Source organism: Crocodylus porosus, unplaced genomic scaffold (assembly GCF_001723895.1).
Source record: "Crocodylus porosus isolate Cpor-Errol unplaced genomic scaffold, CroPor_comp1, whole genome shotgun sequence".
Classification (NCBI taxonomy): Eukaryota; Metazoa; Chordata; order Crocodylia; family Crocodylidae; genus Crocodylus; species Crocodylus porosus.
In genome coordinates this window covers 85,743,475-85,764,619 of record NW_017728947.1, presented here as the reverse complement: position 1 = coordinate 85,764,619, position 21,145 = coordinate 85,743,475, and the positions used below count along the sequence as shown (strand labels likewise).

The 21,145-nt window shown below is 44.8% G+C and overlaps 1 protein-coding gene across 1 annotated transcript in view; it reads right to left on the bottom strand.

The window, feature by feature from the left end:
* Nucleotides 1–13,764: 13,764 nt before the first annotated feature.
* SPATA7 (spermatogenesis associated 7) overlaps nucleotides 13,765–21,145 on the bottom strand; it is a gene marked incomplete at its 5' end in the record, with an annotated part of 59,681 nt that continues 52,300 nt past the window's right edge. Inside the window, 5 exons of the mRNA XM_019552380.1 lie at nucleotides 13,765–15,397; nucleotides 16,096–16,153; nucleotides 17,515–17,592; nucleotides 19,025–19,078; nucleotides 20,591–20,661. Of these exons, the coding sequence (XP_019407925.1) occupies nucleotides 14,909–15,397; nucleotides 16,096–16,153; nucleotides 17,515–17,592; nucleotides 19,025–19,078; nucleotides 20,591–20,661 (750 nt within the window). The remainder of the gene's footprint in view (nucleotides 15,398–16,095; nucleotides 16,154–17,514; nucleotides 17,593–19,024; nucleotides 19,079–20,590; nucleotides 20,662–21,145) is intronic.

Genomic DNA, 21,145 nt, shown 5'->3' with positions numbered 1-21,145 from the left:
CTGTGCCGTAGCATCTCGTGTAGACGTGCCCACTGTCATGTTGTTTTGTTTCAGATATGCACCAATCAGAATTTTACCAAATGAAAACTTTTATGAAGCACAGGGGTTTTTTGTTTGTTTGTTTTTTAAGAAGATGGCTAGCCTTATAAAGGGAAATAAGATGTAATTTTTCTTTTCCTATTGAGAAGTGCTAAAGTAAAAGTTAGGAGACACCAAAATACTTTGAGGCAGATTTTTCAGCATAGTGAATGAAATTTCTAGAATCCTAGAAATTAGATGGAAAGGAACTCATTAGACAATCCAGTCCCATCTCCTAACCTGGAGAATTCCAACCAAGATAGTATATATGCTGGCCTTTTACAAGGTCCTTTCCTCAAACGCTTCTGCACCCAGAATGCTCATCTTCTTGATTGTTGATGTTGGGGGGGACCTTTTCGGTGGGAGTTTTAATGGCTTGATCCTGAAGAGTGCCGAGCACTTACACACCTGCAAGTTGCTGAGATCCCCTAACTCCTGCTGAAGTTGGTGGCCATTGAGGCTGTTCAGCACCTTGCGGGAATATGTTCTGGGTGTCAAAGGAATGCAGGACCTGATCCTCATTGCTTCTTTCTCATTGAGCCAGTATGCAGGGATTTATACAGTCCTTCATTTAAGCAGTAGCACACATGGATTTTCAAGTATTATTTTCTAGTGTGAAGCTAATGGTTAACGTGTCTGTTTTGCTGTCTTGCCAACAAAACTGTAAAAATGTATAATCCATACATCTTTAATTCCTGTACAACAGAAATTGGTTTGTAAAGCTATGTACAAATTGTGTTTCATAGACAGAAAAGCTTGTATTACTGTATATGTAATATATGTGAAATGAATATATCATAGTCTATTTTTGCCATGGAAATAAATATTTGATGGAATTCTGGATTTTGTTACATTGCTGAAAAGCACAGTTGGTGAACTGAATTATTGCACTTGTTCCAAAAGCCTTCTTAACTCAAGATTGTGATGGCAGGGGTGCATTCCAAAGAGTTGGTCAGAAACTGAGGTGTAACTAGAGCATTCAGCAGTAGGGAGGGCAGAGCTGCAGTTGTGGTGTGGGAGCAGCAGTTAGAGTTTGCTGCTGAAGTCAGAGGTCACATCATTTTTTTTTTTCTGTGTGTTGCTTACTGGAGCAGAAAAAAAGAATATCCCCTTCATAATTCCTAAATTGTGCTGCAGAAAGACACAAGCTGACCCTGAAAAATCTGGGTCAGGTGATCAGAGCTGCCCCGTGCACTGTTGCTGTTTATCTCCAGGCAGACTGAGGGAGCCCACAGAGCACGCTTAGATGGCTGTGAAGTGTCAGCATTGTAAGTTCTCTACTCTTTGTGGGCTCAGCTTTCAAATGTCTATTCAGGCATCTTCAGGCAAGTTTTTCTATCGAGAAAGAATTCTCCCAGGTTTGTTATATCATTTGAACGAGTGCACACAGACTTGGTCTTGTCTTCTTCCTCATGCAGTCATTGCACTTTCACTGGTTCAGTGCTGTTCTGTGGCTCAAGTGGAACATTAAGCCCTGTGGGATGTGACAGCTGCAAGAAGTAGGGTTAGCTCCATAAAGAATTTTTAAATCAGGGTAATGACCTTGGGGTGATTCAAAGGAGAGCCAGTACAGCGAGCAGCCTATTGGTAGCTCTGTGCCTATTTCAAGATTTTTTTTTCCTCTCTGTGATATGCAGTGGGAAGGACAAGGATCAACATTTGATCCCATGTCCTTCCTGAAAGCCTCAGCAGCGATTATGTTGGAGTTAGGACTCCAGGGCAGGGCCTATAGCTTGTCTAGTGCTTGGGAATGAAAGGACATAACACAAATATAGGAGATTATATGTAGTCAGCCTAAGAAAAATTCTTCTATCCCATTTCTGACTAATCACATCTCCAAAACTGCTCTGCATAACAAACCCTCAGATGGATACCTAAATTTAAATCGAACATCTCTCATCCACACATACCAAGCCAGTATTATTTACAGCTCTGCTAGTCTATGGATTTACGGTATCTGCTGTAATGAACAAAACCACTAGACAAGACTTGGCAGGGGGGCTGATCAGGTTCATTAATATTTTATTTAGTTCAGATTATTATTATTTTGTTGTTATTAGCATTTCTAAGGTGGCAGTCATGTGCCCTTATGTAAATTTAGAAAAAATGCCCATCTTTTTAAGACCAGATCCAGGCTTCTAATATTCAGAGGCCAATGAAGAATTTTTGCTACGATTTAAGTACTTAAAAGACCCTCTGTAAAACCTGTTTACTACTGATAATCAGTGATCTAAATTAGCTACATACTGATGCCACTCATGCATATTAAACATATCTGTTGTTTTATCATTGCACTGAATAAAACTGAAATACAATTCTGTGGGCAAAAGCTCTACCAAAATGCTGCAACAAGCGTTATTTTCAAAACTGTTTGAGTTGGATTGTCAGGGAGTTATTCACACTCACAAGTATATGATTTTCATTTCCTATACTTCTCCTTCAGTTACAAACAGACCCCTCAGCTAGTAACTTCTTCTCTGAGCCTCCAGAAATAGTGAGTCCTGCACAAAATTCGACCTTTCCCAAGGGTCAGGCACAGCAGGTCCCACTCAAGTGACTCGAGGTCCAGTTCACTCCCTGAGTTCTGAGAGGTCACTGGCAAACTGACCAGTGGAGGCTGCAGGTTCAGAAAGCCAGAGATTGGATGCAAATAATGCAGTGACTCAATTTTATATGTAAGGAATATGATTAATATATCTACTGCATCATTTGCATACCATAAGCTTATTTTTAATAGGGTTGTTCTATATTCTGTTCCTCCTACTATTAGGAGCCCTGCTACAGTTACTGGGCCCACTACTGCCATCAGAAAAAAAAGTTGATTAGCTTTTTAAGACCTATTAGAAGTGAAGGACAAACACTAGCCAAGGATCTCAAATATTTACCAAACTGACAGGGTGTCCCCTATAAGATGCTTCTGTCGCCTCCAAAGGGGTGGGAGTGAGGGACCCAGCTGTCCCAGGAAAGGAGACTGCTGAATGTGCTGTGCTTGACCAAAGTAAGGAAAATGCCATGTTTAACTCAAAATGTTAGATGCCCCAGGGGAGCCTGCTGGGATGTTACAGGCTGCCTCTTTGCCCAGGAGTTAGGATTATAGAGGTTGTATCCTGGTTTCTGGTGTAGCTGCTCCTTCTCTTTCTTCTCCAGTGATGACTTCCATTGGGAGGACTGTCCTGCACACAGGGAATATGACACTGGCCCTCCTCCATATACAGCATCAGCTGTCTACCCTGACAGACCCTCACTCCCATCCAAACACTCCCTACCCTGTAGTCTCAGCTAGGTCACTCCAGCAGCCATAGGCAGAGTGACTTCTGTTTTTCTACTTTTAGCTCAGTTCACTTAGCATAGCAATTGCAATGGCACACCAAGATACAAGACAGCTGAAACACTAATAGCCACAATAGCTTTAAATGTGTTTACCTACACCTGGATGGGACATCACGATCAAGCCAAGCTAATCTGAGGAAGCTAACAGTCAACAACACACCGTTTTTTGTTACCTATTCAGCTGGGCCTCTCCTGAGGGGAGAGTATTTTAGCTAAGAATTCACACTTTCTGGTTAGAATAATCTTACAAACTGAAGGAGCACAGCAAGTAAGGCAGACAATTTTTTGTCTAATGCTGCTGTCTACATGGGTGGGTCTGGAATTTTGAAAACGGGGGGGGGGTGCAGCTGGTGAGTTGCATCATCACGTGAAACAACACATATTTTTCTCCAGTTAAAAATGAAGCTTTACTTTAATATGCTAGGGCTGCATTGAAGGAAAGACAAATAAAACTTCATTGGAGTGAGTTAAAAACAATCAGTAGGACTGGGAAATAGGTACTTCATTACCAGGAGCTGTTAACTGACAGTAGAAACAGGACAAAGGATAGCTTGATTGGTGGAACATCAAGACCATTCAAAAGAAGAAAGTGTTGTTAACACTTGTGGAATTATGTGTTTAGAAGGGATCAGGTAGATTAAAATGAGCCATTAAATCAATGGACTCCCTCAGCACTGCTTGACTAGAAATGCTACTGCCACTGCCAGGCAGTTGGTTTTAAACTTTGCATGGAGTAGGAATCAGAGACAGGTGTAACTGCACTAGCGCGCCCCTTTTCCCCAGATCCACCCCGGCTGTTTAGACAACATTCATGTGCCCAGAACAATACACAAAGCAGCACATCAGTTCTCACCTTTACTCTTCCCTCTGGATCAACTCCTAATAAAATACAATCCAGATCAGAATTTAATGAGAGAAAGCAGTAAAGTGCTGCTATATACAAACATAAAGACATATTTTGGTTATACATTAAGCTTTTGTCATCTTCCCAGTCAGCCTATGATTCAGGAGTAAAAAGTGCTGTTCTACTTCAAAATCAAGAAAAAGATCTATATAGAACCAGACAGGGGGTCTTAGATGAACTGGCTTTGATGTATTGTATCCTATAAAGAAATCTGCATGAAATTAAAAATATCCTTGCATGAATTGTCTAATAATTTGTCACTGGAGGGTGGTGACTATCTAAGCCAGTGAAGCTGGCAGAGTGAATTTGCGTAGGAGATCTGCCAGGGGTGAATTTGGCTCCGAGTGTATTTATGCCACTCAGCTGGCAATGATCTCTCCAGCTGAGTCGTTGTTCATGGGGCAGGTTATCCTATTTAGCCCTCCACACAGTTAGCTATTAAATAATGACAAATGAGCAGAGCTGAAGTTCATTTTCCCTTGCATCTCACTGGCTTGCAGAGGATCTGAATAAAATGCAGATTTGGCAGTGATGTGCACTCAGACATATATGAACCCAATTCTTGCAATCCATGATTTACGCAGCAGGTGTGGAGTTGCCCTTTCCCATCCACCAGTGATTAATGGCACTGTTTGCTTGTTCAGCAGCAGATTTTTTGTTGTTTGTGTGTCACAGATGAGCTGGGCCTTTAGGGTGGTTGGGGACTGGCCTCACAAACGTCAGGCTCAGTCTTCTACCCAGCTGGAGGATATGATCACCGAGTCATCGGGTGGAGAAGATGCAACTCAGAAACAGGCCCACTGGGGAATCTGAGGGCAACCTAAAGTGATTTGAGAAGAGACCCCAGGCAGTGAGCGTGTCTTTAAATAGTGTAAGAAGAGCTAGGAAGAGGTGGGTAAGGGGGGATTGGGTTGTGGTCTAGGAAACTGGAGAGTATAAGACCTGCAAAATAGGCACCTGCTGGGCAGAAAGCTTCAGCAGGGACAGAACTAAGCACCTGGCACTCCCCCTTTGGGCATTCAAGATGTGAGGTATCTGGGATGGCTGGGGAAAGACATGTATTATGCTCTTTGTTAAAGCAGATTCCCCAGAAGCAAGCGGTATTTATAAAACACCCATAGTGTGAGTTTAATTTCCTGGAGAAAGGAAAGGAAAATTGAGGTAGTAGCAGGGCCAGAAGCTGGAGGACTTGGTTACTGAGAAGGGCACACCCTGCCTCTTCTATCTGTAAAACATCCAACAAAAAGCAATGTGCTACATATTTGTGGGCTGGCTGCCTACTCAAGAGCTGGCTGGCTCTATGAGAGCACTCTGATGCTGGTGAGATGGGCTGGTATCCTACTACAATTAGTCTAGTTTCTTATTTTGAGTGTGGGCGCATGAGTGAAATCTAGACAGCAGGGTCTAGTTTGGGACAGTCTTGTGGCTGTGTGATTCATCTCCTGGAACCTGTCTCTACTGCTAGCTGCTATGTGTGCTGTCGCTCCTGTCCAGATACTGTAAGGGGAGTCCTACGTTCTTGTCAAATTTTTGGGATGACTTCAGAGCTGTGAGCGCCATGTGGCAGATCACACGTTCTGAGCCGAGCGAGCATAGCTCTGTGGGTTGCCTAGCTGAGCTTTGTGTACAGGTTTATTTTGAGTCCTACAAAGCTCCCTACACTATGTGTGTAGCCTTTACTTGCCCTTCCTCAAGGTCTAATTTCATGCCCACCACCCTTCCAGCTGCAGGCTGGACAGGACTCCATGGGAGACCATGTACACAATTCTGTAATCAGTATGAGCAATCCTGCTCAAGTATGTAAGTCATGTCTAACCACAGAGGCATTCATCTCCTCCACTGTTCCCAGCCACTGGAAGAAGGTAAGAGAATGCTTCTGGGTTTAAAGCCCTGTGGTTCTTGCCAGCCAGCCTAAGAGCTCCCATTTCAATGATGAAAGAACCTGTGATGCTTATGTGAGCAGCTGATCTGGTTATCAGCTACACCTCCTACCCCTGGTAGTAAGCTGAAATAAGAGTAAAGGCTGCAAGGTGAGGCCCTCTGCTTTTGGGACTGAAGAGAGAAAACCCACCTATTAGGTGGGTTTTCATATAATAGAAAGCCCAGTCTCCAGTACGTGAAGCATATTTAGCTTTAGTTTCCTTCCCTGGGTTTAACCTTCCCTGTTCCTGGTCATGGGCTGGATGCTGTTTTCAGCCCTTCTCAGTTTGCTGTTAAGCAGTCCCAATCTTAGAGAAGCTCAGAGCTGCTCTTAGGCCCAACTGGGAAGAAACTGCCTGGTGGCCAGTAGTCTGCTCTTCCTCCCAGAGCTGCATCGCCCCTGCTGCACATACAACTCCTGCTGGCCCAGAATTCATACATGAATCTCTTGACCGGTAGGGACCACTACTGCAGCTGCTGAAGTGGTTTGTTTTATTGTTCACTTGTTCATACGACCAGTTTCATTTCTCTGGGAAGAAATGTGACAAAGACCCTTTCTGAAGGGCATGGACTTGTTTTAGGGTGGAGTAAGAGAAAGGTGAGGCTGCCTGCAAGTGCCCCTGAGTTCTTCATCCCTACCTGGAGGAACAGGAAGCAGGAAGGGGCAACAGGGGAGGTGCTCTCATTGGAGTTGCAGCTAGCAAGGGATGTGAAGGGTAACAAAAAGGGTTTCTATAAGTTTGCTGGTAGCAAGAGGAGGATTAGGAAAAGTGTGGGTCCCTTACTGAATCGGGGAGGCAACCTATTGACAGAGGATGCAGAAAAAACTGAAGTGCCCACTGCCTCTTTTGCATCAGTCTTCACAGGCAATGTCAGCTTCCAAACTACTGCACTGGGCAGCACAGTTTGGGGAGGAGGCGAGGAGCTCTCAGTGGTGAAAGAACAGGTTAGAGACTACTTTGAAAAGCTGGACGTGTACAAGTCCTTGAGGCTGGATAGGATGCACCTGAGGGTGCCGAGGGAGTTGGCTGATGAGATTGCAGAACCATTGGCCATCATCTTTAAAAACTCACGGTAATCAGGAGAGGTCCTGGATGTTTGGAAAAGGGCAAACACGGCGCCCATGTTTAAGAAAGGGAAAAAAGAAAATCCAGGGACTACAGATCAGTCAGCCTCAACTCAGTCCCTGGAAAAATCATGGAGCAGGTCCTCAAGGAATCAATTTCTAAGCACTTGGAGGAGAAAAAGGTGATTAGAAACAGTCAGCATGGATTTACCAAGGGCAAGTTATGCCTGACCAACCTGATTGCCTTCTATGATGAGATGACTGGCTCTGTGGATGTGGGGAGACTGGTGGATGTGCTGCACCTTGATTTTAGAAGGCTTTTGATATGGTCTCTCACAACATTCTCGCAGGCAAGCTAAGGAAATATAGGCTGGATGAATGGACTGTAAGGTGGATAGAAAACTGACTGAAGCATCAGGCTCAGAGGGTAGTAATCAATGCCTCTATGGCAGCCAGGATCAAGTAGAGTGCACCAGGGGTCTGTCCTGGGCCTGATTTTGTTCCGTGTCTTCATCAATGACCTGAAAGATGGTATAGAGTGCACCCTCAGCAAGTCTGTAGATGACACCAAGCTGCAGGGATTAGTAGATATGCTGGAGCGTAGGGCTAGGATTCAGTGACCTAGACAAGTTGGAGGATTGGGCCAAAAGAAATCTCATGAGGTTCAACAAGGACAAGTGCAAAGTCCTGCACTTAGGATGTAACAATCCTATGCACTGCTACAGTCTTGGGACCAACTGGCTAAGCAGCAGCTCTGCAGAAAAGGACCTGGGGGTTACAGTGGACAATAGGATGGATATGAGCCAATTGTGTGTCCTTGTTGTAATGGCATACTGGGCTGCATTTGTAGGTGCATTTCTGTAAGTCAAAGGAAGTGATTCTTCCCCCGTATACAGCACTGGTGAGGCCACATCTACAGTACTGCGTTCAGTTTTGGGACAGAAAGGATGTGGACAAATTGGAAAGAGTCCAGTGGAGGGTGACAAAATGGTGAGGTTGCTGGGGCACATGACTTATGAAGAAAGGCTGAGGGAACTGGTCTTATTTAGTCTAGAGAAGAGAAGACTGAGAGGGCATTAATAGCAGCCTTCAGCTACCTGAAGGGGGTTCAAAAGAGGATGGAGCTGGACTGTTCTCAGTGGTGGCAGATGGTGAACAAGGATCAACCGTCTCAAGTTGCAGCAAGGGAAGTTTAAGTTAGAATATTAGTAAGAATTCCCTCACTAGGAGGGTAGTAAAGCACTGGATCAGGTTACCCAGAGAGGTGGCGGAGGCTCCACCCTTGGAGGTTTTCAAAGTCCAGCTAGACAAAGCTTTGGCTGGGATGACCTAGCTGGGGATGGTCCTGCTTTGTACAGAGGGTTGGACTAGGTGACCTCCTGAGATCCCCTCCAACCCTGTGTTTCTATGATTCTATCTGCTGTTCCTTCTCCACTCACCCGTGTCTGTCTCTGTGCTCTTCCTAGTCTGTGAGCTCCTGGGAGCAACTCCTTGTGGGTGCTATTGTAAACAGAGAAGTAGCTTATAAAAGTGGCCTTGAACAGTAAATTGTTTCTCTTGCACACTGACTCCTTCTGAGCCTGCTATTCAAAATGTAGTGCTGCCCCCTGGTGTTGAAATTTCATTTCCCCAAAGTCTGGTATATTCCATGAACCATCTGCAACATAGTGTATCGTTAAGGAAAGTGTTTTTAAAATATGGCTGTTACCTGAATACATACAGGAGCTCCATGTACTAACTAACCTGAGTAGTTAGTACTAGTTAGAAGATGTAACACATTCCCACCAGATTTTCTTAGTTTAAACCTACATCAGGCAAAATTTAAATGTACCACAGTACAAGAGAAAACAGAACTGGACTTAGGTGACGCAGGAAATTATATATCATACAAAAAACACTGAGAGGGAAGACAAAGCTTGCATTGCTGGTAAATGTTAGGCCTGTGCAAAGCAGCAAGTATTTGATTCGATTTGGATTTGGCAAATTTGGAGGGACAGCGAATGGCGCGCTGTGCTGGGCCGCGCTCGTGGGGCAGGTGGGGCCAGGGCTGTGCTTTGGGGCCTGGCAGGGCTGCAGCTGGGGCGAGCCTCCCGGAGCGCAGCCCTGGCTCCACCCCCCGCAAAGTGCAGCCCGGCAGTGGGGGCTTGCTGCCCGCAGCGAAGCCCTGGCCGGGGAGGGGGCCCACCGTGCACCGCTGGTCTGGGAGCTGCTCATGTGGCAGCTTGTCCGGCAGCTCTTTCTGCTGCTCCCGCCGCTGGTCTGGGAGGGTATGGGGCAGAGGCAAGTGCCCCAGGATCTGTGCGGGGTGGGCAGAGCCAGGGCTGTGCTGGGCAGAAGGCACTGGGAGCAGGGGCTATGCCCCTCCGCTGCCCCCCTAGCTGGTGCAGGGCCATCGCGAGACTGAGCCACTGCGCTGCCTCTGGACAAGCAGCACACAGTGGCCGGAACCAGCCTTGGGTGCCCATGCCTCACGGACTAGCAGCGGCCCCCCAAAAACCCACTCCCCAACATGTGCTGCCGCTGCTCACCCAGCTGGGGCGAAGCTGCTGCTCGTCCGGAGGCAGCACAGGGACCCGGGTCTCACGCAGGCCCCACACTGGCTGGGTGAGCGGCGGGCAGGCATAGCTTCCACTCCCAGCGCCTTCTGCCTTTAACCTGGCACAGCCCAGGCCCTGCAGCCCACGCTAATCCTGAGGCACGTGCCCACACCCCGTGCCTTCCCTGACTGGTGGTGGGAGCAGCAGTGCAAACCACAGGACAAGCCACCACACAAACAGCTCCCAGACTGGTGGCGCGTAGTGGTGCGAGCTGCCTCACCCCTTCCTTGGGCTGCGCTTGCCCCAGCCTGCATCCCAGCCACAGCCCCAGCCCCAATCCCTCCCTCACTGTGGGGGCGTTGATCTGCCCCCGTCCCTTCTCTCCCCCTCTGTCCTCCACAACAGACTTACCAGCGGGAAGCAGCTGTGTCCAGTGTTGAGGATTGCTGCCTGTTTAGTCTATGGCCAAATCTCCAAAGCAGCACCAAATCTTTTCTGAATCGATTCGGAGGCTTCCAATTATATTCAGACCTTTTAATGGGTCTCCTGATTTAGTTTGGATTTGGAGATTCGACCGCCAAATCGGGCTGAATGTCCTCCGAACAGAATCGTCTACTGAAGCTTCACACAGCCCTAGTAAATGTTACCAGTGTAGTGACCCCGGGTAACTTCATTACTGAAAACTGCAGCCATAGAAATGAATGCACCTTTGACTCCTGAACAAACATTACTGGCTTGTGTACAGCCTTAAACAAGTGAAGTTTCAGGTACCACATGGAGTTGCGATGAGTGCACGAACCAGCTTAGCTTAACTATTTCAGGACTCCATAGTAAAATGAATGCCTTACAAAGCCTACAATACTCACAAGCAAAACACAATGCTAATCCATAATGCTACCCTCTCTTATTTTAAAGGTGTCGCTTGCAGGACAGTAGAGACAGTATTCTAACTAAGGGGGTGGAGGGTGAGTGGGACCCCAGTCCCAGCTGCTGACTTGGGATGGGCTGCCGGTGTCGGTGGCCAGGTCAGCTGTAGCTGCAGAACTGCCCAGCTGTGCCTCTGAGCATGAAGGTAAATTGGTAGAGATACAGACAGAAACTTGAACGATCTCTGCCCAGGTCCTGGCTGTATTCTGGATGAACAGTGAACTTCAGGATAGAGGCAGGCAGTGTACTACATTCAGTAAAGCTGTATAATAAATTAGCCTGCCTCTCTACATTTTCTACCTGATGCCTGATAGTTTCATAGTTGGTAGGGTCGGAAGGGACCTGAGCAGATCATCAAGTCTGACCCCCTGCCATGGGCAGGAAAGAATACTGGGGTCAAACGACCCCAGCTAGGTGATTATCTAGCCTCCTTTTGAAGACCCCCAGGGTAGGAGCCAGCACCACTTCCCTTGGAAGCTGGTTCCAGATCCTAGCCACCCTGACTGTGAAGTAGAGCCTCCTGATGTCTAGCTTGAATCTACTCTCAGTCAGCTTATGGCCATTATTCCTTGTTACTCTTGGTAGTGCTCAGGGGAACAAGGACTCTCCCATAGCCTGATGGTCTCCCTTGGCCAGTTTACAGATGGTCACTAGATCCCCCCTCAGCCTTCTCTTGGGGAGGCTGAACAGGTTCAGATCTCGTAGCCTCTCCTCATAGGGCCTACACTACTGCCCTCTGATCATGTGAGTGGCCCTCCTCTGGACTCTCTCGATGCTGTCCACATCCCTCGTAAAGTGCGGCGCCCAGAACTGGACGCAGTACTCCAGCTGCAGCCTGACCAGTGCCGCATAGAGGGGGAGGATCACCTCCTTGGACCTGCTTGTGATGCATCTGTGGATGCATGACAAGGTACGGTTAGCCTTCCTGACTGCGGCCCCGCATTGGCGGCCCATGTTCATCTTGGAGTCTATAATGACTCCAAGATCCCTTTCTGCCTATGTGCTGATGAGAAGGGAGTTCCCCAGCCTGTAGGTATGGTGCTGGTTCTTCCTCCGTAGGCACAGTACCTTGCACTTGTCAGTGCTGAAACCCATCCTGTTCTTGTCTGCCCACCCCTGTAACCTTTCCAGATCTAGTTGCAGCCTGTCCCTCCCTTCTAGCGTGCCCACTTCTCCCCACATCTTAATGTCATTTGCGAATTTGAAAAAGGTGCTTTTCACCCCCTTTTCCAAGTCACTGATGAAGATGTTGAACAGTGTGGGCCTGAGGACCGAGCCCTGGGGAACCCCACTGCCCACATCCCTCCAGGTCGAAAATGACCCATCCACCACCACTCTCTGGGTGCGGCCCTCCAGCCAGTTGGCGACCTTTCTGTCTGTGTAGGCATCGGCACCACAATCTCCTAATTTTTTAATGAGGATAGGGTGAGAGACAATATCGAAGGCCTTCCTAAAGTCCAGAAAGACTACGTCCACTGCTACCCCTGCATCTAAGGATTTTGTGACCTGGTCATAGAAAGCCACCAGGTTGGTCTGACAGAACCTGCCTCTAATTAACCCATGTTGGTTGCCCCTAAGCATACACTCCCCTGCTTGCCCCTCACAGATGTACATCTGGATAATTTTCTCAAAGAACTTCCCCAAGACCGAGGTAAGACTAACAGGCCTATAATTTCCTGGGTCCTCCTTTCTCCTTTTTGAAAATGGGGACATTGGCCCTTTTCCAGTCCTCTGGCACCTCGCCAGACCACCATGAGTGCTTGTAAAGCTGTGCCAGTGGTCCCACAACGAACTCTGCTAATTCCCTCAGCACTTTGGGGTGGAGATCGTCAGGACCTGCTGATTTGAACACATCCAGTCCCACCAGAAGTTCCCTGACTAGGTCCTCACTGACCCTGGGGCCTGACTGTGCCTCCCCTGGACCATCAGGGATCCCGGTGGGGGGGGAGGGTGACCTGATCCCTTCTCAGAAAAATGGGGGCAAAGAAATTGTTAGGTTAGCTTTGTCGTCTGGTGAGACCACCAGATTTCCAAGCATGGCCTGCAGAGGCCCCCACATTACCTGGAACCTTCTTTTTACCCCCTGTGTATTTAAAAAAGTTTCTCTTGTTATCCTTGATCTGGGTCACTAGTCCCAGTTCCATCTCTGCCTTGGTCTTCCTAACAGCCCCCCTACAATCCCAAGGAATGGAGGTATAGTCCTCCCTGGTGATGGCCCCTCTCTTCCATTGGGTGTGTGCCTCCTTCTCAGCTTTGAGACATTCCTGGATGCTTTTGGTGAGCCATGGAGGCCTTTGAGCACTCTTGCCCTCTTTGATCCGTGTTGGGACTGCCACCCTTTGGGCTTGGAGGATCGTCTCCTTCAGGAACGACCACTCTTCTTGGACTCCCAACTCCCCACCCCTTCGGGACCTCAGTGCCTCCCCGACTAGTCTCCTTAGGTCAATGAAATCTACCCTCCTGAAGTCCAGGGCTGCTGTCTTGCTGCAGACCTTTGCCACCTTGCGCTGGATGGTGAATTCCAACAGGCGATGATTGCTATTGCCCAGGTGATTGAGCACCCGCAGTCGTCTTTTGTGGCCAGGACCAGGTGTAACAAGGCATTTCACCTGGTGGGACTGTGCATTTCCTGGGTTAGATGGAAGTCCTGTAACATGGCTAGGAATGAGCGGTCAGACCTGGCTGACTGCTCTTCCCAGCAAATGTCCAGATAGTTCAGGTCACCCATGATAACCACATCCTTTGACTTAACTGCCTCCATGAGCTGACCTGAGAATTCCTGGTCTAGCTCTTCTCCCTGGTTGGGTAGTCTGTAGTAGACTCCCACCATTAATTCCCTTTCCCCCCAACCCCCTTGTATTCTGACCCAGACCATTTCAGTCTGCCCCTCCTTTCACCCAGTGCTGCTCGTTGAGGATGTGAATTGTTCTTTGATGTACAGCGCCATGGACATGCCTGCCCTTGAGTGAGGGCCCAACTCTCATTATTTTATTTTTTTAGAAAGGCTATTAGGTCAAGGCCACCTTTGGTGTAAGAAATGGAATTATACAATGTAGTGCTGCACAATTTGAAAACCAGTTGCTGTAGTCATACTCCAAAAATAGTAGTTGAGTCATGAACATCTAGGATATAAAGAGCACATCAGCCAGCCCAGCACAGCAGAGCCATTAGCAAAAAATGTCCTTTCCTAATCAAGCAAGATGGCAGAAAGTTAAGTGAAAACAGAGGGCTGCTATTACTAGAGCAGGCCTACTTCTTTTTGCCAGGTAGACAAAGGGGAAAGAGGACTAGGTACAGAGAGGGAAGAAGGGTGTGAAAAGAACAGATTACCCACTAACTGCTGGCTGCCATCCAAAGGATATGCTTATGTGTCTGCTGTTGTGATTGCATATACATAGATTGTTCTTGATTCAGGTTTTACTTCAAGATGAATAGGTATTTTTGATGCAGAAAATGTAGCAGAATGCTCATTAACTCTCACAGTATTGTTAAGAGAGCAACTGGATTTGTGAGGCTCATCTCCTGCAGGAACTTAGGAAGACAACTTTGAAAAATGGGCAGGGAGTTCTAAGTGCAGATACTTCCTCCCCTCCACCCCATGGTTGATGAAATGGTCTGTGCTCACTTTGCAAGCTTTCCACAGGTTTATGCACTGTGGGGTTTTTTTATGCTTGTCTGCATTACATTGTTCTCAGAAAGTGATAAAGACTTCCCAACAACTCCTGAAAATACGATCTTAGCTCTTGATGGCATGTTATACCAGAAATGTGTCTACAATGGCACAGGTACTGCATTCGTTTATTATAAATAAACAATAAATAATATAAATTATTACATCTTCAATAAACCTAAAAATATATATACTCTAATTTTAGCAGTGTCAGCAGCTAGTTCCAAAATTGTACTCTTAGCTTAAATTACAAAAACATTCTTTTTGAGCAATAACTTTTAAACCATTACAGCTTATGTTAGTACCTAGATCAGTTAATGCCTGATTGATAATACATGTACCCCTTCTTGTGAGGCTAATAGCAGCATTTGAATAGGAAAGTTAAAGATAAAAATTAATGATTCACTAGTATTTATTTGACAAACATTGGCTCTCCACAGTACTGTCTGCATTACTGTTTTGCAGTTAATTCTGGTCTATTCTTCTACATAGTCATTTGAGATTTGAAGGGCCTCTACAAAGCTTTCTTCAAGATCATCAAGTCCCTTATTGGTTTCAAAGTCACTCTCACAAGTGGTTGAGTTTAATGTTGGCTCCCAAGAGTGTGAAATATCTGGGACAGATTCAGATTTCACTGAAGAGTAAGGATCTGTTCCAATGCTCACTACTTCAGTAAGATCTTTTGAAAAGCCATTCTGGCCACATATCTCCTCTGGAGTTTCACAATATGACTGGGGCTTTAATTTGTTTGGATCCTTTGATGATAAATCCATGGCTTTCAGGAACTCACTGCTCTTTGTAATCTTATTTCGCCCTTGATTTTTGCTGGTAATTTGAAGCTGATCCATGGTTTCAAACTTTTCCGGATCAAATGCCTCCACATTCCCATTGACTTTCTCAGATTTCTCCTCTGTGCTACAGCCTAGGTCCACTTTGAGGACATCCAGTAGGTGGCGCATTTTGTTCTAGAATTTAAAGGAAGAAATACAGTGCTTAAGTTTAGTGATGGCTCCCTCCATAACTGCTTGCAGGAGTAAGATCGAATTTGTAGCTGATTTTTATTCTGTAAATCAAGGGTCAATAATTACAGCCCATGGAGATGTGGCTTTGGCAACATTTGGCAGCAGGGAGCTCTGCTCGTACTGTACCACAGCTGGGCACTGGGGGCTTTGATAGAGGGGAGGTGCCCAGGGCTTTAGTACAGGGGCAACTCCCTTTGTGCCATGCTACAGCTGGGCAGCAGGGAGAAGAGGTGGAGATGGCCCAGTTTGCCTGGGTCATTCTGGCTAGAAAACACTGCCAACACCTGCTGTGAATATCTGAATTATTTTAATGACCTTTTTCTAATTGGAATGTTTGGTTTGGCCAAACGTTAAAAGAAAGAAAGGATACTTGAAAGCAAGTGCCTAATCTTTTCTTATTATTACTATGCTGCAAACTGTCATGAAGTTCCTGAAACAACTGCTGTCTGGGTATGAGACTATACATGATGTGGGCAACCTAAGTGGCATGTGTCACAGTACCAATCCACAATCTTTTATTCTACTAGTGGATCTGCACTGAGTGTTCTAGCTACATTTACCAGCTTGCCATTATCAAATGCCTTTTGATGTCACTGACAGAAATGGGGAATGTTACAACCCTGCTCTGAGAATGGACTTACCTCATCCAAACGGTGCCTATTTTCTTCTATGTGACGGTCAAACAATCGTTCCAATACTCTAAGACAAGCAAACAAAGCTCAGTCACAGTATTTTCAGGAAATATTTGAAACAAGTCTAGAGAGTTAAGATCCAAACTCCAGAATTTTCATGATTTTTCTTGCTTGAATAGCCCTAATTATGCACAGTTACAGAAAAACCCATACTGAGCCTTCATGCTACTAGACAGTTGCTTCATGAACAAGAGCCCGTCAAAGCAAAAGCCAGTAACCTTCAGGATACATGTGAACACTGGCTGGTAGGCTGTACCCTGTTGGAACTAACCTCAACTCAGTTAAACAAGTGGAGACCTAGTTTCTGCTCCAGCTCAGTGAAAAGATCTCTGTACTCCCTCTCCAGAGACTGAGAAGTAACTATTAGCCTAACACTCCAAAGACAGAATCAGGGGAAAGCAGCTCAGTACCCTATTTCTTGGTACGAGCTGTGCCTTTCTTTTCCACCTTATCCAAAGAGTAAGGACCAGACCAGAAGGAAGGAAGCAAGTGCTATTTCATGCACTTTGGAATCTGTGCTACTGGTTGAAAGCCCATCACTTAGAAAAAAATACAGGAGAAAGAGGTCAGTGCCTTGTGATCAACTAATCATAACTAGAAATCACTCCTGTGATATGGTTATGGAAAAGGCAAGGGCAATTCTAGGATATATATGGTGATATATTCCAGAAGAAATAGGGACGTACTGATGTCATTATACAAGACACTGGTAAGACCACACTTGAAATACTGCATGCAATTTTGGTCACCCACATTCCAGAGAGATGAAGTCAAATTGGAACAGATGCAGGAAGCGAGAGTAGTCTAAATAAGGGGAACAGAGATCTTATTTTCCACAAAGAGACTAACAGATGTTGCCTGGTTTTGTGTAGAGGGGTTAGGAGCAATGCAATTACTTTGCATGTCAGCAAAGTAAACATGTAGGGAGAAGACCCATTTAAGCTAAGGGCCAACCCTAATAGAACAAATAAGCTTTGGTTAGAAATCAGCTGAAGGTTTCTAAGCCATCAGAGGACAGGGATTCCAGCACAGCTTCCCAGGTGTCATGGGGGCAAAAACGATGGTTCTATGTTAGAGCTCGATCAGTTTATGAACCATATGACATGGTTGCCTACAATTGCAGGGGATTAGACCAGATTACCCAGAAATTGCCCTCCACCTCTTTGTTCCTCTGTATAAGGGAAAGGAAGGGCAAACAGAGAGATGGAGAATAATATTTTTTAAAATATATTTAACAGAAGGTTAAATGCTAACATTTATTCTAAAAAGGTCACACCAGTGTTGGAGACAAGTGCCATTTCACACAGCTTATAGGATCTGGTCTGTTCAAACGCAGTAATTGTGAACTTGAAAAGAAATATACCCAACCTGTTGGAAAATAATCCAAGCTTAAGAATTTCATCTGTTACTTCTTCAATGAAAGTCAGATACAGAAGTTCTTCCTCTCTGCACAAAGAACAGAAAATCCACTATGAATATATAAAAGTAGAGACATCTAGGAGAGTGGAACAAGTAGCTTTACCTGATCAGGGAAATAATTTACAAACTCCAAGAAGATCAACGCATTTTTGGCTTTTGGCACTATCTCTTAGTTCAGTGACCATCAGGTCCCAAGCTTATCAACCTCTGAATGCCTAAAACAAACTTTAGAAGTTCAGATACCTCTGTGATTGTAACTGACCTTGCTTAACAGCTGCAAAACCACCTACACGTCTAGATTTATTAGATGCATTTATTGCTGCCTACACTTTGGCATTAGAAGATCAGAAGAAATCCAGACTACCTAAAGATCTCACTCCTGCCTAAGCTCTGCTGCAATCCAAATCAGTTCTGGAAAGTGCATAAATTCAACATAAATCCCCCAATTCCTGAATCAGGGAAAAACTCAACCAAGTAAATGTTTGGTGCTGAAAGCATGGATTCAGCTTAAAAGAAAAACAGTGATCATGATGACTGCTGAAATTTGACAGACCATCAACAGTTCTGGTAAAAATTTCTTTATGAAATAACATTTAACTTTTCTACAGATTATTTTAATCAAGTTTTTATAAAATTTTACTAGAAGCATTGTACAGAACGTATAGAAAGGCAGTTAGAATGACATGCATTTAGTTGGAGTACTTTTAACTGGGCTAGTAAGGGAGTAACTCTAGCTGCTCCAGGCTCCTGGGATCTAGCTGACACTAGCAAAGAACAACTTTCTCCTTCAATTTTATTTCCATAGATTTCCAACTACATTATCATATTTTGGGGTATCTGCTTTCCTGAAACTGGACAGATCCAGCCTGCCACTCACCTATACACCTACTTTACCTTTCCAAAACTGAGAAACTCCTTTCTACCTGCCTTGTTTACCTTTACTGCTGGGCTAAAGCTGTTACAAATTAATCTTCTTGCTGTTGTTTAATACCTTTATTGCTTATTAGCATACCAGACTCTTTTTTCTGTCTAGTTCTTAGCACATTCCAAACTAACAAAGCCAACCTTTTGTGCTTGCTCACATTAAAACTTTGGTATCCTGGAAATTCAGTCCATGCTTGTATATAAGAATACATAGACACAACATTCCCTACTACATAACCGTGAAAAGTTTCTCTGCTCCTGCTACTTGTTTCCCATCTGATGTGTGATTGTGACATTATACTTCTGTTCTCTGGAAACACTTGCTGCATGTCAGTAACAAGAAAAGAACATGGGAAATAAGCATCAGGAGCTTTAGATCTCTACAATAAAACAGATCTAGTCTGCAAAACTGGTTCTGTGAATGATACTTCAGCTACTGTTTAACCGATTTCTTTGTTTGCAACCATGCCTGTTCCAGGACATTCAGTGATGCGCCAGTTTATTCTAACTCAAAGAAAGGCAAAAATATACTTACTCAGCCTGGATTTTAATCCTTGCTGAAGACTGCTCAGAATATGAGGATGTCTCCCTAGTCAGAAAATAGAACAGTGAAAAATGGCATTAAGCAATTTCCTAAAAACAGCTAATTCTCCTGCAATTAACACTCTTTCTTGAGCTGCCCCTCTGCCAAAAGCATATACCAAAGCATATGACAACATGAACAAGTTACTGTGAATTAATCTACTGGATGAATTTACAACCCATTAGCTTCTCTGCACTACCTGTCCATGTGTACAGTCTTCCTTGTGACATACGGGAAGTAGACTGCCCCTCAGTAAAAGTGGGGTAAACTATCTCACATTAAATGGAGTAACTGCAGTCTATACCCTAACTTACCTTACCTTGTTCATATAGCCATATATAGCCACATCAAAAATAACATTAATCTTACTGCATAATGACAGTTTTGCTCAATCAGTGAGGGTTACACCCATCATCCATTTCACTTCTCTAAAAAAACACTGCTTGCTCAGTCAGGAAACTCCATTTCTTACTTCCAAGCTAGAAGAGATCTTCCTTCCCATCCTCAGTAAAGTAAAAAATGGAATAGTGATGCAGACAGAACCCATGTCATTAAGATGGAAGGTGTCTCAGAATGGAAAAAGTCCTAATATTACTCTGGAGCACGGGATTTAGGCACCCTGGGTAGATTCTAGCCATACATATTTATTTTTAGCCTCTGCAAGTAGATAAAGACTCATTATCTGACAGACCTGGTGTTTTTGCCTAGCAAAATATCAACCTTCAGAGCATGAAGGAGGGCAGACTGAGAGTCTGGCTGTGTGGTATATGCAGTAATACAGAGGAGTTTGTCAGCTATGGCGGACATAGTGCCAAAAGGCACGTGAAGCTGAGGCAGGGATGCAAAGTTAGGATTGTAAAAAAGCAGGGAAATAGCTATGAACAAAAGGGAGGAAAAAAAGCCCAAGTCTTATCCACCTGATCTAATATTATGACTCCCTGCTGAAGGGAGGTACTAAACTAGACCTAGGAAAACTGGCAGCATATGACCTTGGTTCAGGACAGAGAGATTAAATTTTGATTATAAGATGTCTGGGCTCCTTTTTCCTCTGAAACATACTCTACACCCATGTCCTTGTGTGAAGCTGTATCAGTAATGTCCACCATCATCTTACTGAAAGAAATACCAAGTTTGCAAGTTTTGCTCTTAGTTCACATGTCCATAGGAATTGAGGGTAATGTTGGCACTGTCAGCCTCAGTCCTGCCTAATAGGAACCACTGCTCAATAAACAGGGGAAAACTGGGTGCAAGAGCATAGCAATTTCCATGATAAGAGATGCCATAGTACATACAGATATAGTCATATATTTCAAAAGTATCCCACTCAATTGGCTTCAGGATAGAACTTTACCATAAGGAAAATGTGAATATTGTTATGCATAAAATTATTAATCTTCAAAAACACTCTGCTAGATGAAGGAACTCAGAGAGAGAAACAGCAATTGTGGCTAACAAGCCTAAGCAGCTGTAGGACAAGCAATAAAAAACGTTTCAAAACTGGTTTCCTATTGCATGCACCTTGATAAAGAATACTGAAATGCATCCATTCTTCCCTCAGGCTCATCTGTTGCAGACTTCACATCTTCCGCCTACAATGCAGAAATAATACCTTTATTATTGAAGCAACAATACACAGAAGACAAGGACCACAATTGATCACAAGGGATCAGGGAATGAGAAGAAAATGTCCATAAGGAAATACCTGCTTCAAAGACTTGGGATAATTCTACTATGAAAATCTTATATAACCATGTGGCTCAGAAAATGTATTAGCAATATTTTTAATACAATTTTATTAAAAACACTTTGGTTTAAAACTATAAGCATAAAGCATGTGCACCCAAGAATGCAGGAACACTTGAGTGAAAGTACATAATCAGGAGTACTTTCCAAATAGCCAACAAAACCTTTGTGAAGGGAGGTAAATGAAGCAGCTGTCAGTTAAGGGCCTAATTCTCAGATCGGCTCAGCACCTCATACTCTAGTTTCGTAGTTTCTAGGGTCGGAAGGGACCTGAGCAGATCATCTAGTCCGACCCCCTGCCATGGCAGGAAAGAATACTGGGGTCAAATG